Source organism: Purpureocillium takamizusanense, chromosome 1 (assembly GCF_022605165.1).
Source record: "Purpureocillium takamizusanense chromosome 1, complete sequence".
Classification (NCBI taxonomy): Eukaryota; Fungi; Ascomycota; class Sordariomycetes; order Hypocreales; family Ophiocordycipitaceae; genus Purpureocillium; species Purpureocillium takamizusanense.
The window spans coordinates 1,567,668-1,589,704 of record NC_063068.1 but is presented as its reverse complement, the minus strand read 5'-3'; the positions used below and the strand labels follow the sequence as shown (position 1 = coordinate 1,589,704).

Here is a 22,037-nt window from a genome sequence, read left to right as displayed (position 1 = left end):
GTGATGCCTGTATGCATACATGGATGCGATGTGATGCCATGCGATGCGATACGATGCGATCCACCCGCGGCTTCCTCGTGCTTGCGAACCATGACCTTGGAAGGGAGTCTTGGCAGAAACATAACATAATGCATCCCACCCCGCCCTGCCTGCGCCTTGACCAGCACCTTTTCCTCTACGTTAGTACTTACTGCTCCTATTACCTACCCATTAATACGGACTTCGTATATACTACCCTCCTCCTCCTCCTCCCCCCATTGTTTCGGTGGTCTGGGCTGTATGTAGTCTCATTGTCCGCGTGGCGCGTCATTTATCATCTGCAGTTTTGGCTCTCGGTCCTCGGTCTGTCCGTTCGTCTTGATTCTTTCGTTCGTTTCCCCGTCGCGCCGCCACCGCTGCTGCTGCTTGGTGTTTTGTCGTCGTCGATCCTCTCCACCATCACCACCACCACCAACGCCGCCGCCAGAGACGGGGGGGAGGGGCCAGCTTTTCTACATCGACGAACCAAACCTCCAAACGACCGGAACGCTTGTACGACTGATTGACCACGCACGCACGACACACGCGCACGCGCGCGACTGCGACTGCGACTGTGACACGCCCACGCCTCCTCCTCGCTCTCCTTCCCGGCCGTCAGCCAGTTTCGCCCTGACTCGCCCAAGACGAAGGGGGAAAACAGGGCCGCCGCCGCGCCCTTCACTCAGACACACGCCCCAGCCTTGCCCGCCTGCCGTGGGCTTGCGCTTGCTCGTCATGATGCTGCCATTGTCGTCGTCGTTGTCGTCGTCGTCGTCGTCCTCCTTCAATACCATTGCCCTCCTCGCGCTGGCCGCCGTCGTCTCGACCGTTTCTGCCGGCACCGTTTCCGTGCCGTGGGTGCGCCGCGCGCACGACGACATCCCCTCGTCCCTCACGCGGCGCGGTGACGGCTCCATCGGCCTCGAGGCCCTCAACAACATCACCGCTGGCGGCTACTACGCCGAGTTCTCCGTCGGCACCCCGCCTCAGCAGCTCAGCTTCCTGCTTGACACGGGGAGTAGTGACACATGGGTCAATTCCATCGCCGCCGACCTATGCAACGACAAGGACAGGCAACAGCAGCAGCAGCAATGGTGCCAAACTCAGTGTACGTTTTGCACATCTCAAACACACCACCAGATCCATCATCCCCTGACGGCGGGCCTCTCTCTTCGTGTGAGTTGTATATGTGTTGCGATATACCCTGCTGACCATTGCATCATCTTTTTTTTACCAGTCAACCCCAACGCCAGCTCGACCATGAAGACTGTCCAGAAGAGCGGCTTCAACATCACCTACCTCGACCACCGCAACATCCAGGGCGACTACTTCAACGACACGCTCACCATCCACGGCAAGCAGATCAAGGACCAGCAGCTCGGCCTCGCCCTCCGCTCTGTCCGCCCCACGGGCATCATGGGTCTCGGCTACAGCGCAACTGTCGCCTCCAACAGGACGTACCCAACCGTCGTCGACAACATGGTCGCCCAGGGCCTCATCGACGCCGCCGTCTTTAGCTTGTACCTGGTGCGTGTTTCCTCCATTCCGGCGTGCACTCGGGAACCGCCGCAATGAATGCGCGTGTTCGCTCTTCTGCAATATAGAAGACAGAAGTGAGGAAAAACATTTTCAGCTAACCAGCGTTGCCCGCACACAGAACGATGCCGACGCCAAATCCGGCACCATCCTCTTCGGCGGCGTCGACTCGGAAAAGTACTACGGCAGGCTCGCCACCCTACCCCTCACCAACGGCGTGGTAAACGATGCATCCGAGGCCACACCGTACTACGCCGTTGCGCTCCGGGGCCTGAGCATCGACGGCGTCAAGCTCCCAGACTTCCAGGGCGTCGCCATCCTCGACTCCGGGTCGTCGCTCACCCTCCTGCCCAACCCCCTCATCAAGGACATCCACGACAAGTTCGGCGTCGTCTCCATCGACCAGATCCCCGTCCCGCTCGTCGACTGCGCCTACCGCGGCGACAAGGGCAAGGGTATCCGCTTCAGCTTCAAGTTCGACAACAAGACGATCCGCGTCCCCGCCGACGAGATTGTCCTCGACTACTTCCCCGCCGACGCCCAGAAGATCCTCAAGGGCGACGCCCTCAAGTCCCTCTTCGGCACCTGGAAGGCGGTCTGCGTCTTCGGCATCGCCTCGGCCAACGACTACGGCATCAAGTCGGAGACGTGGGCCCTCCTCGGCGACCCCTTCCTGCGCTCCGCCTACGTCGTCTACGACATGACCAACAGGCAGGTCGGCCTCGCCCAGGCCAATGTCAACAACAACAAGTCCAACGTCATCGAGATCAGCAAGGGCGCAAAGACCCTCCCGGACGTGGCTGGTGTCGCGGAGCCGTCTGCCGCCGGCCAGCTCAGCCCTCGCCATGGCGTCGCCACCGCCGGGCTCCTCGTGGCCGTCGCCGCCATAATTTCGACTCTGTAAACATATTTCTTGTTACTTTTTCTCTCTCTCCTTTTTCCGCATTGCATATTGGTTGGGATGACGACACAGACATTGCACAAAAGCAAGCAGCGTGAAATAGACGACAGGACCTTATTTTGGCGTGGCTCTACGGCCATAGACGATACCATCCAGACACCCTCGTTACGGGAGCAAGAAAGCAAGCATTGTACACTTATAGGGAGGCATTGAATAGAAGTCTAAAGGTACAATTATTCATTCCATGACTATTTCTCATCGCAAGCTCAGAAGCTCCCCGTGGCAAGAAGAGCACACTGTTGCGATATAGAATCCCGTCCCTAAAACCCCAAGGCGTAGGGCATCCGACGCCCATGTGCGGAGCGAGTCCCACGTCCATTCCCAGATTTTCTGGACCATTTGTTGTACATTTTTGACAAAAGGAAGCAAACCCCAATGTGCCATATCTACCCATGGCGTGTGCTCGAAGCAGCTGGCTGGCTCGCCGCTGCCCGCATCACTGCATCTGCTTGTATCGCTCACGGGCGCGATCCTGCGCCGCCGACACGTAGCTAGAGTAACTGTCCTTGGTCCGGCCCTCGGCCACCTCCTGAGCGTCGCCCAGCTTGCCGCCCTCGGCACCGAGGCCGACGCCCTCCTTGTACGCGTTGGCCGTCAAGGCCTCCGTAAGGCCCTCGCCCGTCGCACCCAGGCCTTCGCCCTTAGACCAACCCATCTTAGCCAGCATGCCGGCGCCCTTGGACTCGATGGGCTTCTTGGCTTCTTCCTTGGTTGGCTGAGCAGCATCCTTGGGCTTGTTACTGGTCTTGGTGAGTGGCTTGCTGGGCTGGTCAAAGGTCTCGCGTCGCTCCTTGGCGCGGTCGCGGTACTGCGCCACCTCTCCCTTCTGCTGAGCTCTCCTGTCTCGAGCGGCGATGCGAGGGAGCGCGGCCTTGACCTTGGCCTCGTCCTCCGTGGCCCGTCTGTGATTACCCGACTTCTCGTGAATGTTGACTTCTTCGACCGACTTGTAGCGCATCATACAAATTAGGCACATGAGCCGAGCTCGGTCCACGTATGACACCTCCTGCCTCTGGGCCGCTTGGGCGTCAGGGGCGATCTGTCCTTCAGTCGCGGCGGATTCGTTCGTGTTGATAACACCGGTCTTCAGAGAGAACTTGATGGGAGCAGCCCGCTTGGAGCCATCTGCTGCCTCCTGCGGGAGTTTGTTGTCGTCAGGCTGGATGCCTTGAATCTCTCTATGGCGTTGCTGCCAGAAGGCCATTTGGGGTCCCATGGCGATGCTCTTCTTGGGTACCGTATCTGCCGCACCACTCTCGGCCTTGCGCTTCTTGCTCTTCATGGCTTCAGGCTTCGACGCCTCGATCTTTGCTTCCGCGCCGGGCTTGGTCATGCCGTCATCGGGGGAGGTCTGTGCAACAACTTTGGGGCTGGGGTAGAGTTCGAAGTCGCGATATCGGATGCGCGTCTCCGGGTTGAACAGGGGCTGAAAGGACTCAAAGGCAATATCGGGAGTCACCTCTCGATCCTCTGGCACGAATACACCCATGTGAATCATGGCGATGTTGACGACGTTGCCTGCGATCTCAAAAGAGCGCGTCATCTGGAACTTCTTGAGTGCCGCGGCCGTATCAGCCAAGGTCCAGAACTCTGCAAAGCCATATCGAAGGTTGGTATGCGTTGCCACCTCACGCATCAGAAATACGCGGTGCAGAGAGCCCTGGCGGGCGCCGTATCCAGCCCCATCCACAGAGGGCGCCGTGGACTTGAGCTTGGGTGGTTCGCCCTTTGGTTTCTCCACCTTGACGAGCTCGAGGCGCTTCATCTCGCTGGCGAGCTTATCCTCGTCAAAATGGGGAGGGAGCGGGTAGACGACAAGAAACTGCATCTTTTTGTCAACGCTTCGGGCGACGTCGGCGGCGCCGGTCCGTCCCTCGAAGCCACACGCAGCTGGACGGAATCTGTAAGCCATTGCTCATCGACGATATCCTGTGCTCTTGATGGGTATTGATGGGCGAATGTACCTGGAATGGAAAGACCGCAGTCCCTGCACTGTCGACGCGACGCGAAGTTGAGAAAGGTGCACTGGTGAAGGTTCAGAGTTCAGCACCGGGCAACTGAACGGGTTGAACAAGGGGACGTACCTGAGGGCACAACCAATCTCCAGGAACGACTAGCGGTAGACTGCCCGGCTGCTGTTCAAGGTCGCTCTGGCTACGGGCGAAGTGCAAAGAGAGCTCCGCCTCGCCGTCTGGCGCTTCATCAGTTGGGTGAGGCAATGTCACTAGGAGGCTTGGGAAGTGTTCTTTGACAAAGACTACGGCGTCATCCATCGTCTCAAATTGCACAAAGGCACGACAATAGCCTTGTTGATCAAGGTCAGCATTGGCAAGCACCTAATTGCAAGCTGGGAGGGCTACCTTTTGATGACACAACTCGAACGTCCACCGGCGGAAACTTGGCGGCGACGGGGGAGCTCTCCAGGAGAGCTTCACGGAGCTTCGGACTGTTAGACAAATTTCCTCCATCCCAGATACTATCAAAGTACGAACCGCAGCTGATGAGATACCAAACGGCACTCCCTCAAGTTTGATCGTATCTGTCGGCCGACCCGCGTCTCTCGGTCTGCTGTGGGATCGGCTCCGGCCATAGCGACCGCGCGAACCGTCGTCGCGGCGGTGGTCGTACTCATCTCGCCGCGAATAATCGTATTCATCATCGTGATACCGTCCGCGCGAGTGGTGACGGCCTCTATGGTCGCCATCATCGTCGCCTTCTCGCTTGTCGTCGTACATGCCGTGGTAGCCTCTGTCCTCCCAGTCACGTCTCGAGCGGCGCGCATCGTCGGCTCTCCGGGCGCGCAAGTCCTCATCTCGCTGACGCCGCCTATCCGGGTATTCCCCTTGGCGGTGCTGACGTGGCTGAGTCTCCCGTTGGTCGTAGTAGTCGCGGCCTGGAGGAGACCGAGGGTGGTCTCTCCGATCCGTGGGCAAGTTAGCTCTCAAGCTCCAAACGACGTCCGGGAAAACTAAGTTTCGTCTGCATGTCTCTGTAGACTCCCACACCAGGCGCGGGCCAAGGCTTTACCCTGCCGAGATCCGTAGCGGTCGTGTCGATGGTCGTCGTCGACGAGGCCGCTGTGTCGTGCCGTGTCTCGATCCCGCCCTTCCCGGGGGGATCTACTTCGGCTGTCGTCGCGCATCGCGAAAACACAGAGCGATGCGAGGGCAGAGTGCCGGACGAGAGCACAATCGCAAGGCCAGCCTCGCCTCGAAGGGGCGGCGCGTCGTCGATTTGCAGCGGTGCGGTGTAACGTGCGGTGCGTGCGGTGCGTGGTGCGGATCAAAATCGACAAGTAGGAGGCGAGGCGAGGGAGCATGAGGTGTGGAGGAACACTCTCTCCACTCACTGGTGGTCGGATTTCGGGCGGACAGTGCATTATTAGCTCAGCAAAAGCAACACGGCGGCCCCAGCTGTGGGCGCCTTAGTACCTACCTATGTAGCTAATGTACCTCAGCACCGCCATTAATACAGTACATTGCATCTCACCGTGGGCACCTAACGGGCCCGGCTCATGGCTGTAGAGGCATCTTTGTTTCGTTCATGTTACGAGCACGGGCCGGGAAAGAGGGGGCATGAAGTGCGGGGGAGAGCTCATGTCGATGCGGCAAGTCCTCCACGAGGGAATATTTAATGGCCGGCCTGTCCCGTCCTGCTGTGCTCGGTCGGCCTTGTGCGTCCAGTACGGAGGGTCACGCCTCTGCGTCCTGGCGGCAGACTGGATCACAGTTGCATCAAAAGTTTGTCACAAGCCGGCTGAACGGCTGCCGCCCATCATGAGATATTGGCTCACTCTGCTCCTCTCTTACCTCGCCCTTTGCTCCACAGGATCGGCCCTGAGCTCGTGGAGGTTCAGTTTCTCGAGGAACCATTTTGCGATCGAGAGAGTGAGGAAGGTCGCACCCGACCCCCCATGCCTAGCGCTGAAGGGTGTCGGCGTAAGTACAACATTCTGATGTTGGGAAACCACGATATGCCGTCCGGCGCTGTTTGTCAGGGAGCTGACCCCCCCAGCAGGTGTGCAGCCCGTCAGTGAACCTCTGCTTCATGACCACGAGAGAGGAAGTCACGGGGGAGGAAGTCTGGAATAGATGGAGTTGGTTCTTGAACAAAAAGAAAGTCAATATGACGGAGATAACACCAGCGATGTGCAATACGGGGTATGCGGTACGTCGAGATGTGCCTGTCTTCAACTCCGAGTCCAGACACACCGTGGTGCTAACGGACCATGCAATGTAGTGCAAAAGGCACGGGGACAAGTGTGGGGTTTATCAAGACGCTCTCGCTGGCACGCTTACTGCTCGTTGTATCGGGTTTTGACCAGATTCACTCCCGGAGGCCAAGTCCCGCGCGGCGAGGCATCGTCGTCGTCGAGCCCATGCACCATCAAAGACTGTATCATGTTCTCTCCTTCCCAAGCCCTATGGAGTATTGTTTTTAGATATTCACTACATGTACAGGCTTTAAATTTATGCTGGGTATTGGATCAGATCAAACCTATTACCCCGTTTAACTATCTCGGTATTTGGTATTCAATATGTCAGCCCTTGCGCCATACGTCCCCTGGCCAGCAGTCGAGGCACCGAGGCAATACGCTGACTGATGAACCGCAACAATTTCGCTCCGCAGGGTACAGAGAAAAGAGGATGGCACTTTGCGCGCGAGCAACACATTGTCACAAAACAGGATGAAGGCAACAGCGGCATACGTGACATGGCGCTTCCTCGGCACCCGGTGACAAGCTTCCCCCGCAACACTGTGACCAGCTGCCACTGCACGGACATGGCACAGGGCCGCGAGCCGTGGGCGCAGTCGAAGGGTACTACGTAATGTCATGCTCGTACGTATTCTGTAACATGCGGGGGAGAGAATGGTGTGTTGGAATCATGATGGTTGGTGGTCCGGCCATTGTTCCTTTATCGGAGCAAGACATCAATCAATGTGTGAAGATATTGCTTCTAGCCTGCACCATTACCGTCTGGCACCTTGGAGGCGATGCCTATCTGCATTTAGTGGTCTCGCCATGGTAGTTGAGCCCGCGTCTGTTTGTCCACTCGTCTAGTTGCAAGCGCGGTCCTATGTCAGAGCTGTCTTGGCCAGGGCCGCAGCGGTATCAGTCCGAGCCATGCCTCACCTGACATCACTTGCAGCGCACGAGGCTCAGCAGAGCAAAGACTACAGTGCGGCTCGAGAGTCGACAGCAGGTCATCTAGTGCGATTGCACGAGTTTACCCCGCCTTAAAGGGGCCTTGTGTGACTGCCCAGACGCCTCGATTGCACGATGCCATCGCTACCCATGGAATGTTTGGTGACTAGTTTTGTTCTGTGGTGTTGGTGTTGGTGCTTGTCCGCACGACGTTTATCTATACTGCATGTATTTGTGGAAACCCCCTGCTGCGTGGCGCGAAATCGATACTAATAACACAGAAAGCACCATGATTTAACTGCCAACCAAATGTAAAATCCGCGTAGTATACTTTGTAGGTCTCGGCAACTACTCTACATGTACCATAATATATTTGGCTTGTTTCAGAGCTGCCATCATGCGAAAAGAATGCCATTACGTACCTAGAATGCATCAAATGACACTCTGCTCTCCCTGGTGGCTTACACCATGAGCAACTTTGCCATGAGGAACCAGAGGTCGTTCGTGTGTGGGCGCAACGGCTAGGCCCGAATCGATGCGACAACTGGAGTGCTCCCCAAATGGCGGAGCTCCCCGCTTGCATCCATCCACCCCCCCGATGGATAGATAACCTTGCATCTACAAACGCCGGCGCGCCGCACCGTCCAGAATGGACAACGCCCAGGATGACACTTGGGAACTCACAGAAGACGGGTGCCACGTCTCCCTGACGAGGGACCATCTCGATGCGGTGCAGATTATGAACCGCGTGCGCAGTCCCGAGGCCGGCGCTATAGTCCTCTTTGCAGGTACGTAATAAAAGCCAACCCCCCTCCTTTCTTCTCACTCACTCACTCAACCGCGCGCCCGCAGGGACAACGCGCGACAGTTTCGCCGGCAAGCCCGTCAAGGAGCTCACGTACACAGCCTACAACAAGCGCGCCCTGCGCACCATGCTGTCCATCTGCGTGGACCTCCGCGCCAAGCACGGGCTCAAGGGCGTCGCCGTGACGCACCGCCTGGGCACCGTGCCCATCGCCGAGGAGAGCATCCTCATCGCCGTGTCCGCCCCGCACAGGCAGGCCGCCTGGCGCGCCGGCGAGGAGGCCCTCGAGCTGTGCAAGGAGAGGGTCGAGGTTTGGAAGCGCGAGGAGTTTCACGGCGAGGAGGGCGTCTGGAGGGCGAACCGCGATGGCGCCAAGGGGGAGAGGATCGACGAGGGCGCGCGGTGAATGCGCGGGAGGGTTAAATGTGCAGCACCCATGCACGAAAAATGAGACGTTGCTTTGTATACAAGTAAGCATCAATCGTGTCTTGAGACCAACTCCAGTTATGCCCGTTCCCTCTCGACCTTCCCCCTCCTGGCTCTTTTTCCATGTGATGTTGCCCTTCATCCGCTCCTCGTCCCATGCAGCAGATATCAAATGAAGCAGAAAAAAAAAGGTTTGTCATATCGCGTGTTACTGGTCGTGGCCCCGTCCCCCCCTTCGTCACTTCTGGTACACCGGAGGAGGTTCCTGAATAAACTCCATCGGACATCGCGGTGGGTGCGATCCCGAGCAGCCCCCGAGCATGACTGTGCGCGCGCTTGTCAGTTCAGTTCACACCTTGTTGACCTTTGATCGCGCCAACCACTGCCCAGGGAACACCTACTGATATGACCGTAGTACGCTTCCGTAAACGTAACGTCCGTTCCCAGCCCCTGCACCTCAATGTCTTCCGTCAGAGCCGACGGATAGACGACGATGCCATACTCGGCGTGCAGCACCCGCCAAAACTCGAACGGCAGCCTGCACGCGGTCCCAGTCAGCAGCCATCGCAAGTAAAGCGGTAGAGGCAGCAGCGGTCGCGCATAAACGTACTTGTATTGCCCACGCTTGACGCAGGCGTGGATAAACAGACACACCGTCTCGAGAACGAGCCGCCCTTCGCGGATCGCCTGCTCCAGCTCCTCGCCCTCCCAATCGTGCACCCGCTTCAATCGCTCCTTGGAGTAGAGCATGGCAATGGACCATCCCTTGGCGATTTTCTCCATGTCGCGCTCTGGAAAGTCTGCCATTGTGGGCGGTTTTTTCTTTCTTTTCTTTTTCTTTCTTCAATATGGCGGGAAACCGTTGTCGGACTTGTTTGATGGGCGGGCGGGTTTGCGAATGCGATGGATGATGGGCTGCTTCTCGTTATTGCGCAAGGCGATTTAGGCGCGAGAAGCTGGTCAGACACGGGCAGAGGAAGGTAAAAGGAATCAAGGATCGAAGAGAAAAGGGGAAAAAGAACAAAAGAGAAAAGGTGAATTGTGCCGCGACAAAGGCGAGCCTCCTTCGCGGCCGTGTACCCTTGCGGTTATCGCGAGTGTTTAGTGAATCTTCCGTGGAGGCACCGTGATGTGCGCGCTGCCCATCAAGGTCCTTGGAGCGCCCCGGATAGGTTGGCATTGCGAACGAACGCACAGAGTTGCCCGCCCCATTGAATGCGCGACCAACATGTAAGACGTCACGTCACTTTGGTGCCGCATCGGGGTCTCTGGCTGTTTGGGGAGCAATCGTCAGCTTTCCGGTCGATTCATGCGCCGGTCCCTCTGCGTTCTCGTTCACCAAGACTATGGGTATCGTCGGTAACAACAGCTCGTCAAACCTCAACCCATTGAAATGCACAACACTTGACGTCAACTTCCTCCCTGCTAGGTCAATTAATTCAATGATTCATACGAAGGAGAAAGGTGCCCAGCGGCGGCCAAGACTTGGTATCACAAACAAAACCACAACACCTCTCACTGGTCGTCCATCGTCCAGGCTTTTTATGTACAGTGTCTCCAGCGTCGAGCTCCGAGTCTACCCCTCGTTTCAGTCATCAGATCTGTTACAACGCGTAGTTTTCCGTGTGTAGGAAAATCTCCTCCAACTCGTCGTCGCCCCAGATTTCCGCCTGCAGCCTTGCGACCGTGTTTGCGACGCCCACCCGCATCGCTGGCGGCCCGCAAACAAACACGGCAGTCCGCCGGCCTAGGATGCCGCGCCCATCCGTGCCACCCGTCGCCCACTGCTTGAGCATGTGTCCCAGCTGAGGACGCCCATATTCGATGGTCCAGCCACCGTCCATCTGCAGCGGGATCGGGAACGCAGATCGCATCAGGTTCTTCTGGAACTCCGTCGGCGTCTCGGGGAAGCCAAAGTCGAAGCCCGCTGGCGGACCGAGGGTAGAAACGGGTCGTTGTCTTGATGGCTCGGGCATGTTGGGTCGCCGCAGGTGAGCGAGCTCTGGCGCGCGGACGGGTAACGGGTCGTCGTCGTCTTGACCGGTCTCTTGCGGGAGCTTCCGGGGCGACACCGGCGCGTAGTTGAAGTGAGGCTGGTCCTTGGCAACGGTAGGAAAGTGAAACTCGGACTCGTCGTCCCCCACGGCCCGCTTCTTGTCCTCGGGGTAGCCGTTGGGGCCGACGCGCACCCCGTCGTCGGCAGCTGGATGGGGTCTGGACTGCGGCAGGTGCTGGTGTGGTTGGAGATATTTTTGCTGTGGCAGCGCCGTGATGCGATCTTCATTCTCCGCGCGCAGCTCTCGCTCGCGGTCCGGGTCGCCCTGAGCCTCGGCCTGGATAAGGGCCGAATTCCGCTTCGAGGCGATGCCGGCCACGAAACCATCAAGCTTGTCATGGAGCATGTGGTTGAGTGCTCTGTTCTGCCCACTGATAGGCGCTGTCATCCCGGCCGCAGGACGATGCCTCACTGCCGAAGTCAGGAAGAACTTGCAGGTGACGCTCTCTGGAGGCGCCGACTCCTGGCAGATGCGCATCTCTTCCTTGAACCAATCCAGTGCTTCGAATCGCTTGACGGCCCAAACGACCACGACTTTGCGTGTGATGGCCTTGCCGTCTCGCATCCGTTTGATGAGGTTCAAAAGCTGTGACATGAGTGAGGTAATGCCGCTCCCACCTGCAATAAGGATGCATGTATCAAAAGCCGCGAGGTCACGGCGCATACCGCCGTAAGGGCCGTCTAAAAACGCGCGATACGTGTGGAAAGGGCCTTTGGCGAGAGCGGTTTCCAACACCTTTTTCGTGAAGCCACGGTAAGGCTTAAACACGAGAACACAGTCGCGATACGTCTCACCGTACTCGGACGGAAAGTCCTCGCTGCACAGGGACGAGATGGTAAATGGGTGATTGTCGAGGAGCGAAATCCCGGGCATGCGCAAGTACACATATTGCCCCGGCTTCCAGCGCATCTGCGTCGGGATCGTAATCTTGATTGCGTTCTCCGACATGAGCGTGATGGCAGCCTCGTCGCCGACCATGAATGCCAGGCGCCAGGGTTTGGTCCAGTTGAGTTTGAAAAATCGCATCAAGTAGCAGACCACCCAGATACCGACTGTGGCGTACAGGTAGCTCCATGACATCAGGTAGTTCTTGGTGTGCCAGAACAGGCAGCCCACGTAGACGATGCCGGCGGGGATGTGTAGGATGACAAACAGTTCGTACGCTGCTCGCCTAATGAAAGGCAGCGAGGCGGTGCAGAGCCAGATGAGCGGTACTATGCACGCAATGCCTGTGCCGTAAATCATTCCGCTTCCGTCCGGGAAGAGCTGGTTGAAGACAGTCATGCCGCCGTCTTCCCATACTGGCTGAATGTAGAAGGGGATCATGTGGGCAAGCGAAAGGAAGAGGCACAAGTAGCCGAGCCATCGATGAAAGACGTTGAGCCGTTCCGGGCCAATGCCGATCAACATGGTCAAGAAATTTGCCTTCATGCTCGTGGCGATGATCCAAGGCGTCATAGCCACCGCAATCATGCCGGATCGGATGGCCACCGGTGGCGACCCGAATCGAATGCTTTGCCAAAACAGAGGCTGCTGCAGGAAACAGTAGAGAGCGACGAAGACGACGGCGATGAAGGCACACGCAAGTACGGCGAGGGAGGAAAACGTAAACCTGTGCTTTCCAATGGCAATGTCGGGGATTGGCCGATAAAAGAGCCACCGGAAGAGCGCCAGGGTGTCGTTGATGACACCGACTGACGAGAAGTGCGCTTTTGGCCGGAACTGCTTATATCCCAAGCCATCGCCTTCTGGAAAGAACTGCCCTGCCTGTCCCGAGTGCAGCGCCGTCGCATAGTCGGCGTCCATGGCGTACATGTGTCGGTAATGGTCTTCCACCTCCTGCTTGTAGATGGCCTGGCGAATCTTGTCCTGCCAATAGTGCCAGACCCGGACCACAATGACACACGCCATCATGGCGAGGGCGAAATATGTCCAGCCCAGAGCATACTTGCCAGACTGCGACCACGGGTCGACGACGTTGGCCTGGACGAGTCCTGGAGGGCTTGTCGCCGTGAGAGGGATGTTGATACGCTTGGCCAGCTTCGAGATGGCTTGACCAGCATCGGCAGCGATGGCCCGGACAGCAAGTTGCAGGCCGGGAGCCATGTCGTCCAGCGACCGCGGCCAAAGTTCCGATTGAGGCTGTAGCGGGTTGCGACGGGTCGCGGAGAGACAATGGCTCACGATGACATGGGTGATGTGAGCGGCGGGGAAAACGTCTGAGCTGGAGGATGTCGGAGCAATATTTGGAGGTGGAAGCAGCGGTACCAGCTATACGGTGCTCTGTGTCACGTCGATGGCCTTGGAGGAGATGCGATATGAGGCGGTAAAGACGGAATGTTCGTAGCTTGTAGTACGTTCGGTGAGACACCCGACCTCTCGATTCGGAAAACCGATGGCAGAATGGTGACGACAGGCGCAGACAAGTCACGAATCGAAGCGGCGGCACAAAGCAAAGGGTTGTTGACGGACAGAGTCACGGCAGCGGGGCCCGGATGACGGTCGCGCGGGGGGTATAATAACCTCGCCAGATTCGAAGTGATGTTGGATGCAGTCGCGACAGGGGCGGTTAGACACTTGATATGCGGGATTGCTGGATGAAGTCAAGGGCTCTCCCCGGGTGGGAATTCTGAGCAGCGAGCTGCGCTCCGCAGTGATGAGGGGGATGGGAAAGAAATTGAGATCCTGTCGGGCGGCAGACCTGGCCTCGAGATTGGCCCGCCTGCAGATGCGGTCGCAAGCAAAGCAGGGGAGGGAAGCACTGTCACACCGCAGAGGTGAGGGACTGGGCGGGCGAGCTGGGCGTGGCGGGCGACGGCGTTGGTGTGGGTGACATGCAGCCAGCAGGCCCGACGGCCGTGATGGGATGGGATGGGGATGGGCAAAAGTCGCGGTGGCTGTCTTGCACGCTCTCTCCCATGTAGCCTGTAGGTATCAAATGGGACCAGTGGGTGAGACTGGCATATGTGATCGTCATACGGCAGCAGCAGCCGGGCTTTGAGGTTTTTGGTCTTTCGAGGAGGGAGATTGGGGCCAAGGGTCGGCCACCCTCACTTATCCTTCTAACTTGCATCGCCATCAACACTATCGTCAACGCCATGGAGCAGGTTGTTGTTGAAGCTACTAGGCGCCCGTTATTGACGCCGGGCGTCGTTGTGATTTGATTTTGGAGCATGAGCCGACTGGTGTGGCTTTTAATCTTGGAGATGACGGCCGAATAACGAGTGACGACAAACGCCGGTGACAACGAGACGCCTCCAATACTTGAAGCACGATGGCGATGGGAAGATGGACGAGGATGCCCGCTTGCCACCATTGGGGGGCCGTTGGTGGCGGGAAATGTCCTTCTGCGGGTGCTGATTCGCGTGTCGACTGTGGCGGCCCGAGGTCCGGGCGGGACGGGCGCTAAAGGCTTCCCGCTGATTCGCCTGCCGTTTGGCCTGGTGAGGTCCTTCGGCTGCTGGCCTGCCTAGCTTGGGGCGTTGTTGAGGTGCGTGCCCGCCCGCGCCCACATGGACGCCGCGGCGGCCAACGAACGGGTAGGCAAGGCTGGGCTGGCAGCCGGCACGCTGGCATACTCATTGCTGGGTGGGATGATGCTAGGTTTGCGCCTTATAGTAGGTTGCCACTGATATGATCCCCTCTGACGAATGGCTCTTTCCCCAATGCCCCTGTCAATGTGCAAATCGTCCCGTCCTTTAGTCGCTGCCGTTCAGTACCTTACGAGGGCTGCTTCTAACCCCGCCTTCTACCCCCGGGACCCTTGCCAACAGTTGCATCGGCTCGATCGTCACGATCGTTGCCAACACATTGCTACATTGATTCGCGGCGGCCTCAATTTGCAGCCCTGCAACTGCATCGACTACGGTTCGTAACGGCTCATGCGGCAACACCCTGGTCTCCCTGTCTTGCGGCTTCTCCGGACCGGCGACGCCATGGTCAAGGAAGCCCGTAACTTGTACGGCAGTCAGGTACACGGCCGACCACGGTCGCAATTGGCAAATAAAGACGTCGTCGCCAAGTGTCTATTAAACCTTTGATGAGGGTCCAGCCCCGTCGGCGTGATACCCCCAAGCCGCTCCCTATACAGAAAATGGAGCTTTAGCCGACGTAGATACTATGGGGGGGGTTTTTTTTTTTATTTTTTTTTACTCAATAGAATCAGAAGATTTCCCATTCGCGTTTGTGGGGAAGCTGTGCAAGGTGTGAAGTATACACACAAACAGCCAAGGTGGTGGAGTGAATTCAAGACGCTCGGAGTGCCCCAGCCTTGCGCCCCGCCCAACTCCATTGGCAGCGCTAGCCCACCAAGCGAGGCTGCAGCCAAGTTTTCCGTCAAAACACCATCCAAAGCATTGTCCAGCATCGGCATTCATTCGCACCGCACCACCGCTCCCAACCTGTTCCGAAGCTGCAGGACCAGTGGTGAATCCGGACGTAATCAGCACACCATGGCATCCGATGTGGGACTCCCCCGCGCCACCTTTGCCAAACTCTCTCCTCATCCCTACCTGCTCGCCAACCTCGAACCCTCAAACGACGATGTGCCTCCCGCCAGGAGCAACGGCCGCGCCCCTCAAGAAGTTCGGCCGCCGACAATAAATCTTTCAAGTTTGTCGCATGCACATGGAAGCGCAGTTGTGCGCATGGGCGACACCACGGTCATCTGCGGCGTCCGCGGCGAGACGATCCTTACGTCAAACATCCCGAACCATAGAGCATCAAATGTTGAGACGGAGCTCAGGGACTATGACCTCCTGGTGCCGAACATCGAGCTTGCCACTGGATCTGCACCGCAATTTCTCCCCGGCGGCCCCCCGACCACGCTGGCTCAAACTCTGAGCACGAGGATATACTCTTTGCTCCACAGCTCCAAACTTATCGAGCCTGACGACCTGCGGATATGGCACACGAGGCCCTCTGAGCAGTTGGCTGCGGACGACGACGCCATGGACCAAGACACCGGGGAGGATGGCGATGCGGGCAGCGGCGACAAATACGTCGTTGCATACTGGGTGCTATACATCGATATCTTCTTCGTCTCGTTTGACGGGAACCCGTTTGATGCCGCCTGGGCTGCCACAGTTGCGGCCCTGCGCGACACCAAAATTCCCCGAGCGCGCTTTGATAGCGACAGAGAGCTTGTGATATGCTCGCGGAGGGACCCGAAGTCCCTGACGATCCACGGTATGCCTGTAGCCTGCACCGCGGCCGTGTTCACGGGCAAAGAAACAGATCGGCCGACCGATGGAAGGTATTGGCTGCTGGTAGACCCGGATTTACTAGAGGAATCTCTTTGCGACGAAAGCGTCACGATGGTGGTTGACTGCAGTGGCGGGGATACGAAGTTCCTGTCCATCTCCAAACATGGCGGCGTCATCCTCAGCCCCAAGCACCTGCGATCAAAGCAGCTCATCGACTGGACCGCCAAGCGGTGGAAAGATGTTGCTGCCGCAATAAGTCAATAGTGGACGAAATATGATACCCTGGCAACAATTGTAACATCACGATCACCCAATGACTGTATTCAAGTGTCACGCTCAGGTCTTGTTGTGCTTCACAGAGTGGCGGCGGGATGCGCCCGATTTGTTTGTCCACTCCACGCAGATCCCGCGGTGGATGGGCGGGAGGGAGGCATGTGTCAACCATTCGAACTACCCTTTCAGACGTTATTCTAGGGCAGTAGATACCGGCAGACGGGTCGATCTACCGCTCGCAAATAGTGAAACTATTGGATACGCGGTGCCACGTGCCTATGGCACTCAGGACACTGCGTGAAAAACGGAGCGGTTTGAAGGAGAAAGAACAAATTTGGTGTCGAGATGGCTTGGGTGTGTTGAAATGCGCCGCCCCACCTGACCCTGACACTAACAATTTCGCAACGCCCCCACTAATCAAGGTCACGACCGTCGGGTGTGCAAAAACAAGCTCTCCGAGTTGCAGGCAAAAACCTTCGCCTTTTTCCCTTTTCCTCTTCCCCATCCCCTCACATCTACCACCATGGAATCCCTCTCAGACACAAAGTGGGATGTAGTGATCAGTGGCACTGGGCTACCACAGGCCCTTCTCGCCCTGTAAGCACGGATTCCATTGGCTTGGTCTCGCTCCCTCTGACTGACCTAGGCTCGCACGCTGAAGAGCTCTGTCACGATCCGGGAAGAGCATACTCCATGTCGACCCCAACGACTACTATGGCGGCTCCGAGGCCGCCTTGAGTCTGCAAGAGGCCGACGAGTGGGTCGAGAGATACGCATCGGAGGTTGCGGATGGCGCGTTCGCAGGCGCGCAAGTGAACAAGGCCGAGGACGGACTGTCCTTTCCTCGCGCCTACAGCCTGGCACTTGCGCCCCAGCTCATCCATGCGCGGTCCGAACTCCTCTCGCAGCTGGTATCCTCCAAAGCCTTTCGTCAGATTGAGTTTCTGGCGGTTGGGTCGTTCTTCATCTACCGACCATCTACCGACTCAGCGACGCCCGCGATGCTGAATCGAATACCATCTACCCGAGAGGATGTTTTCGCCAACAAAACGATTCCCACTCGCTCAAAACGTTCTCTGATGAAGTTTCTCAAGTTCGTCCTCGATTTTGAGTCGGAGCCGCACGCCCAGCTTTGGAAGCCAAAGGCTAAGGATGACCTGGCGGCCTTCCTCGAGTCCGAGTTCAAACTTGACCACGACCTCCGATCCTACGTCCTCACGCTCACACTCAGCTTGGATGGGAGGGTAACAGTGGCCGATGGCTTGACCTTGATCAACAGACACTTGACCTCGATGGGAGTGTTTGGCACTGGCTTCGCTGCGGTCTACCCAAAGTGGGGAGGGCTCTCCGAGATCGCCCAAGTGGGTTGCCGGGCCGCCGCAGTCGGCGGCGCTGTGTACATGCTTGGCACAGGCATCTCTGAGGCGCGGGTCGTGCCAGCAGCGCAAGGGTCAGGCGGCGAAGAAATCGAGGTCAAACTGACAAACGACGTGGTGGTCAAGTCACGAATACTTGTTCAAGACTGGGCAAACCTCGCAGCGGGTTGCACCAGCCAGTGTCGCCTCACAGCTGTCGTGGAATCGAGCATGCCAGCCATGTTCGAAACTATCGCTGAAGGTACCCCCACGCCCTGCGTCTCAATCGTGGCGTTCCCTCCAGGATCCCTCACGAGGTCCGATGGTACCGTCTCGGATCACCCCGTATACGCATCGGTGCACTCAAGTGACACTGGGGAGTGCCCTAGTGGACAAAGTGAGTACCCTTCTTTCCTTTCGATGCCCAACTTTGTGCTAGGATGAATCAATCAAAACGAATACTTATCTACATTGTCTGAAAAACAATGACGATCAAACTCTGACAACCTGATCGGCACGCTTTCTACATTTGTTTGTCGCACACAGTGTCTATGCACAGGTTGCTAATGCAAGATTCGTCCAGGTATTGTTTATCTCAGCACCATCTCCGGCCCTACTTCAAAGGATTTGCTTGAACTCGCGCTCTCATCGTTCCTTCGGGCCCTCTCTCCGGACCAAGATCAACCCAAATGCTTGTACCGGCTCAGCTATGAGCAGCGAGGCGGCACGGGTGCTTTCGACGTAGACAAGGTGACTGGCTTATTCAGCCCACACCCGCCGCATCTCGCGTTCGACGATGCTCTCCTTATACCTGTCAGAAAGGCCTGGGATATGGTCATGGGGGATAGTGCTGGTGACGTAGAGTACATGCAGTTCGAGGACCGTGAGGGTGCTGTCGATGACGATGATGCATTTGCTGCGTGAGTGGAAGGATCCACAGGCAGTGTACGAATTATGAATGGATCATGCTCGATGTCAATATCTCGACGTTTTTGTATAAATATAATTTGGCGTGTCTGACTGAGCGCAGATGTTCTTCTCTGGCGGTCGTCTTTTGTCAACTTCAAATCCTGGGGCCTTTCCCCGGTAGACGTTTCAACCGAACCCACTAGCAACCCGTTGAATAAGAATCCTCCCAGCAAAATATCGTTCCGTTTGGCACACATGGCCCCAAGTCTGATGATAGCTATACCGTGATGCTTGTTTCCCTTTAACTCCCATGATCGATGAAAGAAGGCCGATTTAACCTTGAACGCCGTAAAATGTCACTACTCTTGATGCGTTCCCTGTGCGCGCTCGACTATGTCCGCACCCCGTTTCAAGTCGATTTTAAAGTCTGAGTCCGACCCGATGATGCTGTTGCGTAAAAGAAAAAAGAAGAAGAAGAAGAAGAAGAAGAAGAAGAAGAAAAAGGAGATAAAAACTGAGAGCAAGTGATGCTTAGGCGAGTTCGTCGCAAGACTCTTCTCTTGCTGGCTGGACTGTGACGCCAATGTGAATTGTTCCAAACGGCTGCTTCGCCTCCGTGCCGTCCTGCTGTACCGCCACGACGCCCTTGGTCGCCAGGGAGAGCACGTGGAGGAATGCCTGCGCGGCGATGCCCTTGCTGTGCGAGTCCGGGCTCGCGAGGTCTTGGAACGAGATCCAGCGTCGCTCGTCGCCGTCGTCGTCCGTGCCGCGAACGACGCCCTTTTCCACGGCATGCGCGGTGGCGTAACTCAGGAACTCCTGGCTCGCCATGTCGAGGCCTCCGGTGTGCGACGCCTGGGTGTCGTTCCCGCGGTTGAAGTCCAGGGCGCCAATGTCGCCGCCAAAGTCGATGGACGAGTCCGCGGATTCGAAAGCGGCAGGGCCAAGGGGGTGGTTTGCTGGATCGCTGTGACGCTCGATGGAGTTGAGGACGCTGCCGCGGCCATGCAGGGGACTGGGATCGGGCGCGGGTTTCTGAGTGCTTCCATGAACGCGAGCGGCCGATGCCGAACGAATCCACGGCATGATGGACGAGGAATGGCGCTCTTCCATAGGCACGGCCGGGTCGAGGCCCATCTCAGGGGCCGTGTCGTCGTCGCCAAAGACCACCGCGTCGCCGTCATCATGCATGTTGGCGCGGCCCAGCTCGGCGTCTCCTTGGATGCGAGGACGGACGCTGCGTAGGCCCTCTTCCTCAGCAGTCTCCTCGGCGAAAGCCTCGGGTGACTTGCGTCGTCGGCCTCTTTTCTGGACCGCGTCGGGCTCAAGGTCTTCAGGATTGAGTCCGTGAAGGCGAGCTTCGAGCGTGCGGCCGGCGAAATCCTCTGCTAGAGGGTGAGTGATGCCGAGCACGCCCTTGACGAGACCGACATTGGCAATTCTATTGCCATAGATCAGTGCAAGGGCATTCTTTCTGGCCTGGGTCGGGGTGATTTTCTTCTGGCGCTTGCGACTCGTTTCGCGTTCCATGTTCTCCGCGTAGTTGGCATCCCAGTTGCGCAGGTCCTGTCGAGGAAGGTGTGCGGTCCCGTCTACCATTGAGGCTGGCCTTCGGCGGCGAATGCGTTGGTTGTGAGCCGACACTTGCTCCGTGTCTGTTGTTTGAGAGGTCTTGGTGTAAGACTCGGTGCGTGGTTCCTTGGTTGCCTGACGTGGGACGAACACTTCGTCGTTTGGAAGTACGGCCTCGCCCATGCCGAACTCCTGTTCAGCTCCGAGTGGGAGAAACGGCTGCACCTCGGCTTCGCCAGTTACACCCGCTCTGCCTTGATCCAGCTGCCACTCATCGCCAGGAAAATCGGGAAGAGGAGGTAATTCGGGCTCCTGATCAAAGATACCCAGGAGGTTGCCATCGCCGTCAAAATCAAGGCTGACATTTGGAATGGGATCCAATTCGTCGTCCACAAAAGGCATGAATTCCGGCATGTTGTCTTGATCACGGCTTTTGCCTGCAAGAGGCGAGTCTCGGTGTCCAAACTCGGAGGGAAGATGGAAACTGCCCGCGCACAAAGAGGACGGGAGGTCGAACGGCAGCAGAGCTGGGTTGCTCAGAGACGAAAGGCTGGACTGGCTCTGGCGGCGCGGAGTCATCTGCGAGTACTTGTTCGTGGAGCCCTGGCTCGGCACTCCAATGAGATTATCCACGCTGCCGCGAAGAAAGTCCAAGTTGGGCAGTGCGTTGAACAAGTCAAAGGAAGGGTCGTCTTCCAGAACAATGTTGTGGCGCCTTGCACAAGTCAGCTCTTCCTCACGCCTCGGCGCGCAACATTGGAGAGAAGTGAAACAGGGAACTTACTTAGTCTTGCCGGCGTGCGGGTCAAGTTCGCTCGTCTGGAGCACGCGGAAGAAGGTCATCATGTCGGACTGGATCTTCTCAGCATCGGCGAGGACGTATGTGCATTGCTGGGCGAAGACGCGCGAGACGCCAAACAGAAGACTGCTCTGCAGGCGCAGCGCAAGGGGTGCTCCAGGATCGATGATGGTGGCACACGCTTTCGGGACATTGACTCCTTGCACGGCCTTTCTGGTCAAAGGACGCAGGCCGCCTTTGCCGGCCGCGTTGCCTTTGGCCACCGTTGCCGCGAGCCTGTACGGGTCAGCACAGACTCAAGCAATCAAACAGGTTCACGGAGACGAAGAAGTAAATACCAGATCGTCGCGACGCCATACTGGCTGTTGCAAAGGACTATATTGGAGGACGGAAGTCAGTCTTTGGCCGCTTCACACTGCTGAGAGCTCGACCTACTCTCGTGGCTGTAGAACATGGCGACCGTGAGACGTCCGGGGCGTCCCCCACGCGCGATATGGCGCTTTAGTGAGCGACAGATAGATTGAATGAGAATATAACGTCTAGAGTTGGAAGGGGGCGGCAGTAAGGGGGGGGTGTCGAAGGGGTCTTGGAGGAGAACGGTGGTTGGAGAAGGCTGCAGAGGAAAACAGCATGCTAAAAGGAGGATGCGAGAGTCACGCGCCGAGACGCGTCTGCGTAGAAACTCTTTCACGGACGTGGCCCAGGGCACCGGCTGCACTGAACAGGCGGTGGCCGTAGGGAGGTGGGCGTTCGGCACTCACTGAGCGCCTGAGGCCTGAGGCCACACACTTCTGGCACTTTCCAGAGCAGCGCAAGACTGACGACGAGGTCAGTCATGCAATGTTTTGAGCTGTTCGGTAGCAACTTATTGGTCCTGCTCCCTCTTAACGTTTCCCGCTGATCCTGCTGCCAGGCGACTCACCAGTGTTCGTGCCGCAGCAACTTCATCCTGCTGGCCCATTCTGCGTTGCACCAC

At 57.6% G+C, this 22,037-nt stretch overlaps 8 protein-coding genes across 9 annotated transcripts; 4 read left to right on the top strand and 4 right to left on the bottom strand.

Annotated features, from left to right (window-relative positions):
* The first annotated feature begins 247 nt into the window (after positions 1-247).
* JDV02_000527 (uncharacterized protein) lies at positions 248-2,679 on the top strand. The gene is made up of 3 exons (XM_047981345.1): positions 248-1,126; positions 1,256-1,545; positions 1,676-2,679. Exons 1-3 carry the CDS (start codon positions 754-756, stop codon positions 2,456-2,458), a joined length of 1,446 nt encoding a protein of 481 aa, XP_047837304.1. The 5' UTR covers positions 248-753; the 3' UTR covers positions 2,459-2,679.
* A 3-nt stretch (positions 2,680-2,682) lies between these two features.
* Positions 2,683-5,796, bottom strand: JDV02_000526 (uncharacterized protein). Its single transcript, XM_047981344.1, has 5 exons — positions 5,008-5,796; positions 4,876-4,954; positions 4,600-4,820; positions 4,480-4,540; positions 2,683-4,405 (listed from the first exon to the last, which is right to left on the bottom strand). The coding sequence occupies exons 1-5, from the start codon at positions 5,248-5,250 to the stop codon at positions 2,952-2,954; spliced, it is 2,058 nt and encodes a 685-aa protein (XP_047837303.1). The 5' UTR covers positions 5,251-5,796; the 3' UTR covers positions 2,683-2,951.
* A 2,483-nt stretch (positions 5,797-8,279) lies between these two features.
* JDV02_000525 (Molybdopterin synthase) lies at positions 8,280-8,961 on the top strand. The gene is made up of 2 exons (XM_047981343.1): positions 8,280-8,449; positions 8,514-8,961. The coding sequence occupies exons 1-2, from the start codon at positions 8,311-8,313 to the stop codon at positions 8,870-8,872; spliced, it is 498 nt and encodes a 165-aa protein (XP_047837302.1). The 5' UTR covers positions 8,280-8,310; the 3' UTR covers positions 8,873-8,961.
* Positions 8,962-9,130: 169 nt separating this feature from the next.
* JDV02_000524 (uncharacterized protein) lies at positions 9,131-9,699 on the bottom strand (the record flags this gene model as incomplete). Its single annotated transcript, XM_047981342.1, has 3 exons — positions 9,131-9,216; positions 9,294-9,430; positions 9,503-9,699. 3 exons carry the CDS (start codon positions 9,697-9,699, stop codon positions 9,131-9,133), a joined length of 420 nt encoding a protein of 139 aa, XP_047837301.1.
* A 561-nt stretch (positions 9,700-10,260) lies between these two features.
* Positions 10,261-14,247, bottom strand: JDV02_000523 (uncharacterized protein). Its single transcript, XM_047981341.1, has one exon. The coding sequence runs from the start codon at positions 13,053-13,055 to the stop codon at positions 10,497-10,499; it is 2,559 nt and encodes an 852-aa protein (XP_047837300.1). The 5' UTR covers positions 13,056-14,247; the 3' UTR covers positions 10,261-10,496.
* Positions 14,248-15,287: 1,040 nt separating this feature from the next.
* Positions 15,288-16,532, top strand: JDV02_000522 (uncharacterized protein). Its single transcript, XM_047981340.1, has one exon. It carries the CDS (start codon positions 15,401-15,403, stop codon positions 16,415-16,417), a length of 1,017 nt encoding a protein of 338 aa, XP_047837299.1. The 5' UTR covers positions 15,288-15,400; the 3' UTR covers positions 16,418-16,532.
* Positions 16,533-16,811: 279 nt separating this feature from the next.
* On the top strand, positions 16,812-18,883 carry MRS6 (Rab proteins geranylgeranyltransferase component A). 2 transcript variants are annotated; one of them, XM_047981339.1, is made up of 3 exons: positions 16,812-17,023; positions 17,088-18,178; positions 18,365-18,883. In XM_047981339.1, exons 1-3 carry the CDS (start codon positions 16,950-16,952, stop codon positions 18,703-18,705), a joined length of 1,506 nt encoding a protein of 501 aa, XP_047837298.1. In that variant the 5' UTR covers positions 16,812-16,949; the 3' UTR covers positions 18,706-18,883. The 2 variants fall into 2 exon arrangements, with proteins under 2 accessions (XP_047837298.1, XP_047837297.1); XM_047981338.1 differs by having other exon boundaries at positions 17,073-18,178.
* Positions 18,804-21,515, bottom strand: rec8 (R8 protein; the record flags this gene model as incomplete). The annotated part of the gene is made up of 4 exons (XM_047981337.1): positions 18,804-20,977; positions 21,047-21,337; positions 21,400-21,436; positions 21,497-21,515. 4 exons carry the CDS (start codon positions 21,513-21,515, stop codon positions 19,222-19,224), a joined length of 2,103 nt encoding a protein of 700 aa, XP_047837296.1. The 3' UTR covers positions 18,804-19,221.
* Between the last annotated feature and the right edge of the window lie 522 nt (positions 21,516-22,037).

Coding starts and splice junctions, on each gene's coding strand:
- JDV02_000522 (XM_047981340.1), top strand. CDS start 15,401: ATGGCATCCGATGTGGGACTCCCCCGCGCCACCTTTGCCAAACTCTCT.
- JDV02_000527 (XM_047981345.1), top strand. CDS start 754: ATGATGCTGCCATTGTCGTCGTCGTTGTCGTCGTCGTCGTCGTCCTCC. Junction 1,127..1,255: donor GCAATGGTGCCAAACTCAGT/GTACGTTTTGCA, acceptor TTTTTTTACCAG/TCAACCCCAACGCCAGCTCG. Junction 1,546..1,675: donor CCGTCTTTAGCTTGTACCTG/GTGCGTGTTTCC, acceptor GCCCGCACACAG/AACGATGCCGACGCCAAATC.
- JDV02_000523 (XM_047981341.1), bottom strand. CDS start 13,055: ATGGCTCCCGGCCTGCAACTTGCTGTCCGGGCCATCGCTGCCGATGCT.
- JDV02_000525 (XM_047981343.1), top strand. CDS start 8,311: ATGGACAACGCCCAGGATGACACTTGGGAACTCACAGAAGACGGGTGC. Junction 8,450..8,513: donor CGCTATAGTCCTCTTTGCAG/GTACGTAATAAA, acceptor GCGCGCCCGCAG/GGACAACGCGCGACAGTTTC.
- MRS6 (XM_047981339.1), top strand. CDS start 16,950: ATGGAATCCCTCTCAGACACAAAGTGGGATGTAGTGATCAGTGGCACT. Junction 17,024..17,087: donor CCACAGGCCCTTCTCGCCCT/GTAAGCACGGAT, acceptor CGCACGCTGAAG/AGCTCTGTCACGATCCGGGA. Junction 18,179..18,364: donor GGAGTGCCCTAGTGGACAAA/GTGAGTACCCTT, acceptor AGATTCGTCCAG/GTATTGTTTATCTCAGCACC.
- JDV02_000526 (XM_047981344.1), bottom strand. CDS start 5,250: ATGTACGACGACAAGCGAGAAGGCGACGATGATGGCGACCATAGAGGC. Junction 4,821..4,875: donor TCGAGTTGTGTCATCAAAAG/GTAGCCCTCCCA, acceptor TTGATCAACAAG/GCTATTGTCGTGCCTTTGTG. Junction 4,541..4,599: donor GAGATTGGTTGTGCCCTCAG/GTACGTCCCCTT, acceptor AACCTTCACCAG/TGCACCTTTCTCAACTTCGC.